Raw genomic sequence first — 12,796 nt, 5'->3', positions numbered from 1 at the left:
AAATCACGAAATCTTTGCTAGAATAGCAAAACCAAAGAAAATAAGAACCAGAAGTATGCATTTCAGAAGATTTCCAACTTCCATAACTACTGCCACAAGTTGGACTAATATCTTCTCCATGCATTCATTGTTGATCTGCGGATTCTTGATTTTGCATTCTTCTTTCTTCATCTTTAATTTGAAAGAAGTAGATGTTGCTTCCCCTCTAGTTACCCATGCAGCCACATCATTGCCTTCGATTGTACTAAGGAGTGCACTAACATCTATTAAGTTTCTTTCTATCAATAAATCAATGTACTGGCCTTCCCAAAACCAAAAATGAGCATCCATCGTCCCACACAAGAAAATGAGCAAGCTCGAAGTGAGCTACCGCAATTGAACTAAAGAATGAGCTATCGAATGAGCTACCGCAAGTGCACGTACCACGTCGTTTTCGCATTTGAAGAACACCCATCCGGGGTGCTTCGGCGTGCCTGAAGTGAGCCGTAGCACTTTCCACGTGCAGTCGTCACACTGTATGAGCGGCATCGGCAAGCCACAAAGACGTCGCGCGAGCGCCGAGCCCGGTGGACGGCCGGATGAATCCATGCCCGCAAACCTTCGGCGGCGGCGGGCGGACGAACCCGTACCTGCATGCGGCGATGCGCCCTTGCCTGGGCTACGGGAGAGGCTCCCCGACCACTCCATCGCTTGGGACAGCAACCGGCGGCCGGAAAAAGCCAAAGCCAACGGCCCGCGATGAAGTGCCGCAGATCCGCAAAGCAGGCGGCCCGCCGACGCAGGGGGGAAGGGAGGGGAGGCCTCGTGCGCGTGGCGGCCTTTCGACATGCTCCTGCCGGCTGCTTTCGCCGGAATCTTGGGCGGCGGCGCGAGGGGGGAGATGAGACGTGGTTGGTGGGGGAAAAGCGCGGGATGAAATGTTCCTCCACCAACTGCTTCCGCTTATATATAGGGCACCGCAGCCGCAAGGGGGAAACCCGCGTTTTTCCGAGTTGGGGTCGGGATTTTGCCGCGCCCCTCAAAAATTTTTATGGACCAAGACGGAATGCGGGGTCTGATCGGACTGGTTTTTCTGCCCCGACCCATATTTTGGGGGTTATTTTGCGGGTCGGGGCAAGATGCGGAGTCTGCTAGAGTTGCTCTTAATACTCCCTGCTTCCTAAAATATGAGGCGCGCTTTCTTTTGGCCAAGCTAGCTGCTGCTCTTGTACAACCTGCATGCCGTTGTGTGGAGATGGGAATATTTTTTGGTACATTCAGCAGCGGGACCCGATATACAAAAATTTGGAAGCACTTGATGAATGCACCAAGGAATGGAATCTGAATTTTGGGATCCTTCTGCTATTTACGGCAACACGGCAAAGCAGAGCAATGAGTAAAAGCAGAGCACATGAGGACTGCAGGAGACCACTGGTCCGTCCGTCCATCACTGCGTGCTGCGGAAATCATTACACCTGCACATGCCTTGTTTGCCATGACATTTCTCTCGGCCTGCAACAGTTGCAACTGCAATTCAGATTCCGATTGGATGTGCAATGCATCTCTTGCAGCCGGTCACTCACCTGCACTGCACTACACTGATTGGCTGTGTTATTGCACACACCATGCCATTTTTCAGTAAACTCATAAATAAATTTGAGAATGTTGGAGTCGATTAATGTAGCTCAGCTGCCTTCACATTTACAGGCAAAAGAGGGAAGAATACAATGCATAAATCATACTCCCTCCATTCCACAATGTAGTGCTTCCTCTATCCTCGTGCTTCAACTTTGACCATAAATTTAACTACCAAGACCGATTGCGGCGGGAGCAAAAATTATATCAGTGAATTCGTATTCGAAAGAAGTTTCCAATTATATAATTTTTTCTCCCGCCGCAGTTGGTCTCGTTGATTAAATTTATGATCAAAGTTGGACCTCAGGGAGCGCGGTCGCACTATATTTTGAAACGAAGAGAGTACCTACTAATGGCAGCAATAATCTAGTACTCAGTGGCAACCTTTGGGAGCCTGACATACGGAGTACATGGTATACTGCTGCTGCTACAGACTAGTATAAATTAAGCAGAATCATTCATTAGCCACTTAATCTGTCATCCATCACACTAATCATCAGCAAACTCTCCAATGATGGTATGGCCTAGTATCAATCAAACTAAACAATAATCCAGGTGCTTATTAGTAGTAATCAGGCAGGCACACGCACTAGTAAGCAATCATGGTCACTGGATTATCGATCAGTGGAGCGTGGCGACGTAGGCGTCGGCGAGCATCTTGCCGAGCCGGACCTGCGCCGCGGTGGTGAGGTGCGTGAAGTCGTTGGCGACGGGGAGGCCCATGGCGTCCACGTACCTGAGGTTGGGCGCCCGCACCGCCCGCTGCGCCTTCCGCACCAGATCCACGAACTTGCCCTGCCCCGTCGCGATCCCGACCTGCACCAAAACATCATGGAGTGAGCGGTGGAGCATTCATTTGGCAGATCAATGGAGTTGCACTGGCCGGAGCATCGAACCTGGATGACGAGGAGGTTTGGAATGCCGAGGTCCCGCCGGACATCCCGGATCAGAGCCTCCATCCGCCCCGTGTAGGCCAGCGCGTCCTCGCGCCGGATGGTGTCGGTCTCGCCCTGGAACCAGAGCATGGCCGCGATCCTCCCCTTGCCATTGGCCCCGGCGACGGCGGCGCGGGCGCGGGTGAGCATGCGGTCGTAGAGGTGGGAGCCGCGGGACCAGTTGGCGATGGGGGTGCCGCCCTGCGCGCAGGGGACGAGGCCCACGACGGCGCCCTTGGGGCACGCCGGGGCGCGGAGCAGCGCGTGCGCGAACGGCATGCCCGGGCCGACCCCCAGCACGTTGCCCACGTCGATGCCGGAGTGCAGCGGCTCCCGGGCCTCCTCCCAGCGCAGGGCGGGGGAGAGGCGGAGCGTGCGCGGCGAGGGGGCGCACTCCCGCGGCACCACGCCGTCCCAGCGGTTGTTGAGGGTGGCACCGCCCCGGCCGCCCATGTTGGACTGGCCCGCCAGGATGAACACCAGCGTCGGCGTCCTCCCAGCTCCGGCGCCCACGGCCGTGGCCGCGAGCAGGGCGAGCAGCAGCAGGATGGACGGCATTGCCGGCGCCGCAGCTGGTTGCATCTCACGGAGACGGAGCTAGTGGCTCGCACTCACTGGTGACGGAGTGGCAGTGATGATGGCGCCGTTGGAGAGGATATTGGTGTACGATATGGTGGTAATAAATACGGCGCGTCGGGTTTGTTGGAGGAAAAGTTATGTGGATGCGGTGCGGTGGACGTACTAGGACAACAGTGAAAAGAGTGAGTGAGGGACGGTGGTGGGCATGGCGTGCAGGTGCAGCCCTTTTTGGTTTGTTGTCTGACGGTGCATGTGTTGTGCGCCTGTCACGCGCGCGTCAAATGAGCTGTCGGAATTTGGATGTTTACTCTGGTGCAGTGTTGGTGCAGAAGACGCGTACGTACTGGAGCAGCAGTGAGTGTTGGAGGGAGGAAGCGAAGCAAAAGGCAACCTGCGCCCGCCGAGAGGATCTGGCGCCTCTCCCACGGCTTTTCACCGACGAGGATCGTCGTGTTCACCGGAGGCGGCAGCGTCGCCTCGCCATCGTAGAGAAGGACGTGGAAGCCTTGGTGGTGTGGCACGGAGGCTTCCCGCAGGACATCGTCGACGAGCGCCAGGTCTACAAGCAATTGAGATCGGAGAGGGACGCGAGGAGGAGGGAGCGAGCCGCCTATCGGGAGGACAAGTGTTCGCGGAAGCAGGCAGCTCAATTGAAATTGAAACTACGAAAAACGACGGGTTGGGACTTTGAAGACGAGGCGTATGCTGACGCCTACATTCAGACATCGGAGGAGGACATTACCGAGTCGGAGTCAGAAATCGACGAGTAGTGGTCTTTTCTTTTTATCTATATACGCTAGAATTATCTATGTATCCATTTTTATCTGAAAAAATGGTCGGCGGCGTCGGCGACGTAGCAAGCGGGCGAGGGTGTGAATCCAATATGCCACCGATCAGCGGGCCCGGTGAAGAAAGAGGGCGAGCGCGCGCGTCCGTCTTTTGTCCGCGCCGACGCAAATTAGACTCAAAAATAGATCGGGAATGGGTCGGCAGGCGGACGAAAACGGACGCGCGTCTATTTGGTCGGTGCATTGGCCTGGTTTTTTTGTCCGCGTCGATCCAAACGAACGGCCGCGGACGAAATGGATCGCCCCATTGGAGTTGCTCTAACAGCGGGGCATTGGTGATTGGGCAATCTAAACAAAAATCGAGTACTTTCATTTATTTATTTCACCTTGAAAATCAAATTTGCTCCCCAAACTTTGCCCAAACCCACTGCCTCACTAGATCTTCTTTTGAGCACCTACTCCACGTTCAATAGACGCGGAGCTCCTAGTCGGCGCCTTATGCCTAGCCAGGAGTTCTGGCGCCCACTAGCGTATAGCAATAGGCCGGCCCATTACCTACTAGCGATGCAGCCTCTCTACTGGCCACATTTGGTTCCTCGGTCAACTGTTGACTTCAAAAAACATAATTTTCAAAGAAAATCCTCAAAAAAATCAAAATTAATCCTGGATTTAAAAATGTTCATTTTTAAAAAAATATAACAAACTGCAAAAAGGTCACAACTCTGAGAAAAGTTCGCGCGTTTAAGAAAAACAAAAAAGAACAAGAACAACAAAAAAGAAAAAGAAAACAAAATAAGAACCGTCTAGAAACTGACCATTGAACTGAGAAAAACCGGTTTTGGAAGCTTCCCAAAACCGGGGGCTTCCCGAACTGAAGAGAATAAAAGGAAAAAATAAGTTAGCGGGCACAAACGGTCGAGATGTCCTACAAGTAGTTACCGCGGTATACTCTAAACAAAGAGGTCTCGTGTTTTTTTTTTTTGCGAAAGAAAGAGGTCTCGTGTTTGAATCCGTCGCGAGCACCCTTTTTATGAAGTTTAACAGAAACGAAGAAACGTAAATGGACAAGCCCAACATCGAGGGAGCGGGGGTGCGCCCTGTACCATTATGCCTATTACGGGCCGCCTCCCTAGAGCACACACTAATCGTTGTTGTGTCTAATAGAGATACTGCACGAACATTGGAAGCATTCCAGCCTATTTCACTGCAGAATTGCCCAGTTATATCAATTGAAAAAAAATATATCAATTGGAAAATCTCTCACAAACAAAAACCCTACATAGGCATGAGGCCCACCATGGCGTCCTTGGGGCATGCGGAGCAGCGTAAGTGTGAACAGTAGCTTAATGGAATCCCGAGCAAAGTGTTCAATGGAATCCAACTCGTGGAAAAGGTTTGGCTTGTGCAGTTAAACGCAAAGAGCTTAATGGAATCTAGCTCTTGAAAAAGGTTTGGTAGAGTTACTCCATGAGTACAACAATTCTTATCCTATAGGTCAAAATGGTTGGTTGAGTGAGGCTTGGACTAGGATGGCAAAAATATTCCATACAAAAGTTCACAAAGATTCAAGTTTAAGAAAAGCAGAAAGAGATGAAGAGAGAGTAAATGCTTCTCAAGAAAACCCGGAAACAAATTGGTGCTAGTTTTAACTTCCACACATAGCTGATTGAAGCCGACTCATTTCTTCGGAACAATATGATCACCATAACTTCTATTTTACCTAATTTCATCTTTCCAACTTGTAATTTGCATTCCAAGTTTACCATAATGCATGTTCACCATAAGTTATATTCAATGTTATCATAATGCATGTTCGAGTATTCATTTTCTTATATCATCCTCATGACTAAAAAATAGTATTCATTTTTTTTATATTCATCCTCATGACTAAAAATTAGGAATTTTTTAACCAAACTGTTTTCTCCATTTGTTTTGATAAGTTACCTTTTGATAATAAGTTCAACGATAATGTATCGTTGCCAAAATGTATATTAATTATTTGTTAATTTGAGTAAATTTTGCAGATCATTTGGACATCTGAGCAGCTCTCGGTAAAAAAGACAAATTCAGGGTCTATAAAAAAGTTTAACGTTCATGCACTGTTTTAATCCGATTTGTCTTTTGTGGTGGGTGCTACTCAGATGTTCAAATGACCTGAAAATTGGAACGAATCTCATGCAATAAATCTTCTACCATGCAAAATTATTTTGGATTTTTTTATTTATTTTGAATTTTTTATGTTTTTTTAACCAGATGCAGATAAGTCTGGGCACTGAAAGGCTGCACTCACAAAGTTCATAAAATTTGAGGTAAATGTCTTTTAAAAAAAGTTGTTTTCAAGAGGGAACAATGTCCATGTGCTTGGATCTGGATCGGAGCCCGGAGCTGCATCGATCAGCACGCCTGAATTAAATAGCAGCAGTATCCCACTCCGGTTGACTCCGGTCCGAAAGCGGGCCCACCAACCAGCGACACCGACCGCACCGCTTATTCAAACCCCTCCGTCCGCTTCCCCACTCCGCCCGAAGGAACGTTGCCCCCGACCGACCGCAGTCCGCGACCAAGATGCTCCCTTTCCTCTGCCTCCTCGCCGCCTCCGCCGCCGCGCTGCGGCACCACCACGCCGCCGCCGACGTGCCCCCGTCCAACAAGCTCATCTTCATCCTCGCCGGCCAGTCCAACATGGCCGGCCGCGGCGGGGTGACCGGCACGCACTGGGACGGCGTGGTGCCGCCGGACTGCGCGCCCTCGGCCTCCGTCCTCCGCCTCTCCCCCTCGCTGCGCTGGGAGCAGGCCAGGGAGCCGCTGCACCAGGGCATCGACGGCAACCGCACCTGCGGGGTCGGCCCCGGGATGTCCTTCGCCAACGCCGTGCTCCGCTCCGGCGGCGCGCGCGGCGCCGCCGTCGCCCTCGTGCCCTGCGCCGTCGGCGGCACGCGGATGGCCGAGTGGGGGAAAGGGTCGGAGCTGTACGCGGACATGGTGCGGCGCGCCCGGGTCGCCGTGGAGACCGGGGGGCGGATCGGGGCCGTGCTGTGGTACCAGGGCGAGAGCGACACCGTGCGCTGGGCCGACGCCAGCGAGTACGCGCGCCGGATGGGCGCCCTCGTCCGCGACCTCCGCCAGGACCTCGCCATGCCCCACCTCCTCCTCATCCAGGTCCGTCCACCGCCATCTCGATCCATCATGTTGCTTCATTCATTCTTCTTGATTTACTCATTTAATATTCTAGATCTGTATCATCTGCATGATCTGGAGGTCGAATGGTTCGTTGTGTCAGTGGAGGGACTGTAAAGCTAGCAGCTTTACTTGTCACTTGGGCATGGTTGGTGGTGATCTTCCTTTCCATGAGAAGCAAAGAACATTCCACTCCTTTTTTTGTTAGTGGGCGTACACGTAGAGCAGAGTTGGTAGTAGTCGTTGGCCTAACATTCATTTGCGTAGACAGAGGACATAGTACAGCTGAAGCCACACTATATGTGCACCTGGTCCTAGCGAAGAGACTGCAGTAGTAATACGCCATGGGTACTAGCTACTGGGCATGTTTGTCAAAGAATTAGACAAACCTAGTGAAGTCCTGTTTTGGTTGCAGCTGCATCTCCCAAATTGGGTACCCGAGGTTAGCCGAGTATCTCAAATGCAGAGCAGCAACGTTTATACATGGAACCATCTAAATTTGGAGCATCATCTATTGTCTCCACTCCAGCAATTAGATGTAGATGCATACAGAAAGTACTAGCTTTGGGCAGCAGTGGTGTCTATGCGCTCATTTCTCATAGATTTTATCGATCTTTTGACGATTCAGGTTGGGCTGGCATCAGGGCTTGGGCAGTACACCGAAGTCGTAAGGGAAGCTCAGAAGGGCTTAAAACTTCGGAACGTGAGGTTTGTCGACGCGATGGGGTTGCCGTTCCAAGACGGCCATCTGCATCTGAACACCCAGGCTCAGGTCCAGCTGGGACATATGCTGGCTCAGTCCTATTTAACTTATGGTACATTCAAACACTAGTTCTCCCTGTACCTCCAAAGAGATCCATTATTTATTTGTTCTCTACTTTAGTTAATTTCCTCTCTGAACTCTTGGTTGAGCACATTGGATTGGGTATAAACATGCCAATGTAATTCAGTACAAGTTCTCCATGATCAATGAGTACGGAGAACCTCCGGAATCTTGCAGTTTCATAATGGAAGCTGCTCCCTTTTTGCCTATTACGTTTGAGAATCATAGCAATTCTAGTGATTGTGCATTGTAAGCATAAGAAGAAAAATCATCTAGCACACAGAGTGGTACTGAATTTGAGATAATGCATCGATAAAATTCAGTAGACCATGAATAATGATGTCCAGTGCATACTTAAAACCAATCAAACCATCAGAACAAATAACGTGTGACTGAATCTGTTACAAAACTTGGAAGCTTTTTTAGTATTATTTGGATTTATTGAGCTCGTGTTTCATTGAGAGGCATTCTTTAGAGCTGTGTAGAAAAATACAGAATAAGCTTTGGCATAGTAACGTTCCCAATACTGGTACCAAACAATGCAAATTCCAGCCCTATATACTCAATTTGCAATGGCTGTGCAATGCTGAGATGTTGACCAACTATGCAACCGACCCGAGTACTATCAACGTCTGTAATGTGATGACCAGGCAGGTGTAAGTGTTACAGTTGAGGTTTGAGGAGTGCCTGGTGATACTGGTAATGCTTCTCACCTTGATCATCCAAGTGTGGATTCAGAAAACACAAGGTGTGGACTCATCTATTGGAGATGAAGTGACCTCATTCATTGATAAAACACATGACATTGGCATGATGGCGACTCTTAGTTATACTGGTGTTTTAATTTGATAGCGACTTACGAAGATTATAATTCTCTAGTCAGTTCAAATAGCATCATATTTATTCCTCTCTTGTTTCCCTTTTTCTGGGGTGCTAGGGCATGCACATCCTCTTCGAACACCCACACCATGGTGGCTGCAACTTACTACCTTGGCTTGTTGCTTCATTGTTCTTTGGAGGGAGCCATACACATCTGTGCTTATATAATCAAACAAACAGAGGAGGTTGAAGAAGAAAGCTACTGAGCTCTGCACATAACCATATACCAATACATAGGCAATGCGATGCCGATACATAGAAGATTCATTCTTTCAGGTGTATATATACACACACATTGAGAAGAAAAGAAACACTCATAGAGATCATATATACAGTAGAAGATTTTACGACACATTTTGGTTTCTCCTCTGGTAAACCTGGCTAACTCTAGTGTATGTATGCAAGCAAAGTCAGCATAGATGGAAAAATGATCTGATTTATTGAGCTTGTGTATTTTCTGGTAATCTTAGTCATTGATAAGAACACTTGAGGACGTACATGCTCATGACAACAATTCTTAGTTATAGTACCAGTATCTGATTTGATGGGGAAATAAGTCAAAATAAGAGTGAGTATGATAGTATAAATTATTTTTCTAGTTAGTTCAAATAGCAGCATGTTTGCTCCTCTCCGGTACCATAAACCCACCATATACCTTCCTCAAAACAGCCATCATACCTACCTATCATGACATTTTCATAGTCATTCCGAGATATATTGTCATGCAACTTCCATCATCATCATATACATGACTTGAGCATTCATTGTCATATTGCTTTGCATGATCGTAAGATAGCTTAGCATGATGTTTTCATGGCTTGTCCGTTTTTTGATGTCATTGCTACGCTAGATCATTGCACATCCCGCTACACCGCCGGAGGCATTCATATAGAGTCATATATTTGTTCTAGTATCGAGTTGTAATTGTAAGTAAATAAAAGTGTGATGATCATCATTATTAGAGCATTGCCTCAGTGAGGAAAGGATGATGGAGACTATGATTACCCCACAAGTCGGGATGAGACTCCGGACTTTAAAAATAAAAAAAAGAGGCCAAAGAAACCCAAATAAAAAAAAGGCCAAAGAAGCCCACCAAAAAAACACAACAACAAAAACAACAAAATGAGAGAAAAAAAGAGAAGAGGCAATGTTACTATCCTTTTACCACACTTGTGCTTCAGAGTAGCACCATGTTCTTCATATAAAGAGACTCTTGAGTTATCACTTTCATATACTAGTGGGAATTTTCATTATAGAACTTGGCTTGTATATTTCGATGATGGGCTTCCTCAAACGCCCGAGGTCTTCATGAGCAAGCAAATTGGATGCACACCCACTTAGTTTTCAGTCTGAGCTTTCATATACTTATAGCTCTTAGTGCATCCGTTGCATGGCAATCCCTATTCACTCACATTGATATCTATTGATGAGCATCTTCATAGCCCGTTGATACGCCTAGTTGATGTGAGATTATCTTCTCCTTTTTGTCTTCTCCACAACCACCATTCTATTCCACCTATAGTGCTATGTTCATGGCTCACGCTCATGTATTGCGTGAAAGTTGAAAAGGTTTGGGAACGTCAAAAATATGAAACAATTGCTTGGCTTATCATCGGGGTTGTGCATGATATGAGTATTTTGTGTGGTGAAGATGGAGCATAGCCAGACTATATGATTTTGTAGGGATAACTTTCTTTGGCCATGTTATTTTGAAAAGACATGATCGCTTTATTAGTAGGCTTGAAGTATTATTGTTTTTATGTCAAATGATAGACTATTGTTTTGAATCACTCGTATCTTAATATTCATGCCATGATTAGATATGTGATCAAGATTATGCTAGGTAGCATTCCACATCAAAAATTATCTTTTTTATCATTTACCTACTCGAGGACGAGCAGGAATTAAGCTTGGGGATCCTGATACGTCTCCGTCGTATCTATAATTTTGATTGTTCCATGCCAATATTCTACAACTTTCATATAATTTTGGCAACTTTTTATACTATTTTTGGGGACTAACATATTGATCCAGTGCCCAGTTCCTGTTTGTTGCATGTTTTATGTTTCGCAGAAACCTCATATCAAATGGAATTCAAACGGGATAAAAACGGACGGAGAATATTTTTGGAGTATTTGGAGAATATGGGAAGAAAATCAATGTGAGATGGTGCCCGAGGGAGGCACGAGGCAGGGGGGCGCGCCCCTGACCCTCGTGGGGCCCTCGTAAGGCGGTTGTTGCTATTCTTTTGACGCAAGAAAGCTATTTTTCAGAAAAAAAAATCTCGGCGGAGGTTTCAATCCAATCAAAGTTACGAATCTCCATATATATATATACGAAACGGTGAAAGGGCAGCCAGGGGAACGCAGAAACAGAGAGAGACAGAGAGACAGATCCTATCTCGGAGGGGCTCTCGCCCCTCCCACGCCATAGAGACCAAGGACCAGAGGGGAAACCCTTCTCCCATCTAGGGAGGAGGTCAAGGAAGAAGAAGAAGGAGGGGGGCTCTCTCCCCCTCGCTTCCCGTGGCGCCGGAGTAACACCGGGGGCCATCATCATCACCGCAATCTTCACCAACAACTTCATCGCCATCATCACCAACTCTTCCCTCTCTATGCAGCGGTGTAAACCATCTTTTACCCGCTGTAATCTCTATTTAAACATGATGCTCAACGCTATATATTATTTCCCAATGATGTATGGCTATCCTATGATGTTTGAGTAGATTCGTTTTGTCCTATGGGTTAATTGATGATCGTGATTGGTTTGAGTTGCATGTTTTATTACTGGTGCTGTCCTATGGTGCTCTCCATGTCGCGCAAGCGTGAGGGATTCCCGTTGTAGGGTTTGCAATATGTTCAGGATTTACTTATGGTGGGTGGCGTGAGTGACAGAAGCACTGACTCGAGTAAGTAGGTTGTTTGCGTATGGGATAAAGATGACTTCATACTTTAATGCTATGGTTGGGTTTTACCTTAATGATCTTTAGTAGTTGCGGATGCTTGCTAGAGTTCGAATCATAAGTGCATATGATCCAAGAAGAGAAAGTATGTTAGCTTATGCCTCTCCCTCAAATAAAATTGCAATAATGATTACCGGTCTAGTTATTGATTGCCTAGGGACAAATAACTTTCTCATAACAAAAAGCTCTTTACTAAAACTAACTTAGTTATGTCTTTATTTAAACAGCCCCTACTTTTTATTTACATGCTCTTTATTATCTTGCAAACCTATCCAAAAACACCTACATAATATACTTCTATTTTCATACTTGTTCTAGATAAAGCGAACGTTAAGCGTGTGCAGAGTTGTATCGGTGGTTGATAGAACTTGAGGGAATATTTGTTCTATCTTTAGCTCCTTGTTGGGTTCGACACTCTTACTTATCGAAAGAGGCTACAATTGATTCCCTATACTTGTGGGTTATCAATCACCAGGGTCATCGCGGCTGATCTTATAGCGCAATGCACCGCATACCGGGCACGCGTTCAAATCCTCGTACTCACCGCGGTAGAGGATGCAGTCATTAGGGCATTCATGTATCTTCTGCACCTCTAACCCTAGAGGGCAGACATCCTTCTTTGCTTCGTACGTACTCTCGGGCAATTCGTTTTCCTTTGAAAGCATATTCTTTATCATTACCGGCAACTTTCCAAATCCCTTGTGAGACACACCATTCTCTGTCTTCCATTGCAGCAATTCCAGTGTGGTGCCCAACTTTTTCTTATCAGCTTCGCAATTCGGGTATAACAATTTCTTGTGATCCTCTAACATGCGCTGCAACATCTTCTTCCCCTTTTCACTTGCGCAGTTTCTCTTTGCATCGGCAATGGCCCGACCTAGATCATCAGCGGTCTCATCTGATGCCTCTTCTTCAGCTTCTTCCCGCATTGCCGGCTCAGATTCTTCCCCCATTGCCAGCTCAACTTCTTCCCCCATTATTGTATCATTGTATTCAGGGAACCCATGGCCAGGATAGTTGTCGTCGTCCTCTTCTTCTT

The 12,796-nt window shown here is 47.3% G+C and overlaps 2 protein-coding genes across 3 annotated transcripts; one reads left to right on the top strand and one right to left on the bottom strand.

Annotated features, from left to right (window-relative positions):
* Positions 1 to 1,634: 1,634 nt before the first annotated feature.
* LOC125554454 (probable carbohydrate esterase At4g34215) lies at positions 1,635 to 3,245 on the bottom strand. Its single transcript, XM_048718011.1, has 2 exons — positions 2,511 to 3,245; positions 1,635 to 2,430 (listed from the first exon to the last, which is right to left on the bottom strand). Exons 1-2 carry the CDS (start codon positions 3,129 to 3,131, stop codon positions 2,236 to 2,238), a joined length of 816 nt encoding a protein of 271 aa, XP_048573968.1. The 5' UTR covers positions 3,132 to 3,245; the 3' UTR covers positions 1,635 to 2,235.
* Positions 3,246 to 6,385: 3,140 nt separating this feature from the next.
* LOC125553270 (probable carbohydrate esterase At4g34215) lies at positions 6,386 to 9,528 on the top strand. Of its 2 annotated transcripts, XM_048717079.1 has the most exons (3): positions 6,386 to 7,075; positions 7,722 to 7,908; positions 8,854 to 9,528. In XM_048717079.1, exons 1-3 carry the CDS (start codon positions 6,482 to 6,484, stop codon positions 8,961 to 8,963), a joined length of 891 nt encoding a protein of 296 aa, XP_048573036.1. In that variant the 5' UTR covers positions 6,386 to 6,481; the 3' UTR covers positions 8,964 to 9,528. The 2 variants fall into 2 exon arrangements, with proteins under 2 accessions (XP_048573036.1, XP_048573037.1); XM_048717080.1 differs by lacking the exon at positions 8,854 to 9,528 and having other exon boundaries at positions 6,395 to 7,075; positions 7,722 to 8,125.
* The last annotated feature ends 3,268 nt before the right edge of the window (positions 9,529 to 12,796 follow it).

Source organism: Triticum urartu, chromosome 4 (assembly GCF_003073215.2).
Source record: "Triticum urartu cultivar G1812 chromosome 4, Tu2.1, whole genome shotgun sequence".
NCBI classification, from domain to species: Eukaryota; Viridiplantae; Streptophyta; class Magnoliopsida; order Poales; family Poaceae; genus Triticum; species Triticum urartu.
Note: the sequence above shows the minus strand (reverse complement) of the source record. Positions and strands in the feature narration are given on the sequence as shown.

Excerpts from the sequence above, each read along its gene's own strand:
- LOC125554454 (XM_048718011.1), bottom strand. The coding sequence starts at position 3,131 with ATGCAACCAGCTGCGGCGCCGGCAATGCCGTCCATCCTGCTGCTGCTC. Across the intron at positions 2,431-2,510 it reads CAAACCTCCTCGTCATCCAG|GTCGGGATCGCGACGGGGCA; the intron begins GTTCGATGCTCC and ends GTTTTGGTGCAG.
- LOC125553270 (XM_048717079.1), top strand. The coding sequence starts at position 6,482 with ATGCTCCCTTTCCTCTGCCTCCTCGCCGCCTCCGCCGCCGCGCTGCGG. Across the intron at positions 7,076-7,721 it reads CCCACCTCCTCCTCATCCAG|GTTGGGCTGGCATCAGGGCT; the intron begins GTCCGTCCACCG and ends TTGACGATTCAG. Across the intron at positions 7,909-8,853 it reads TCAGTCCTATTTAACTTATG|GGCATGCACATCCTCTTCGA; the intron begins GTACATTCAAAC and ends CTGGGGTGCTAG.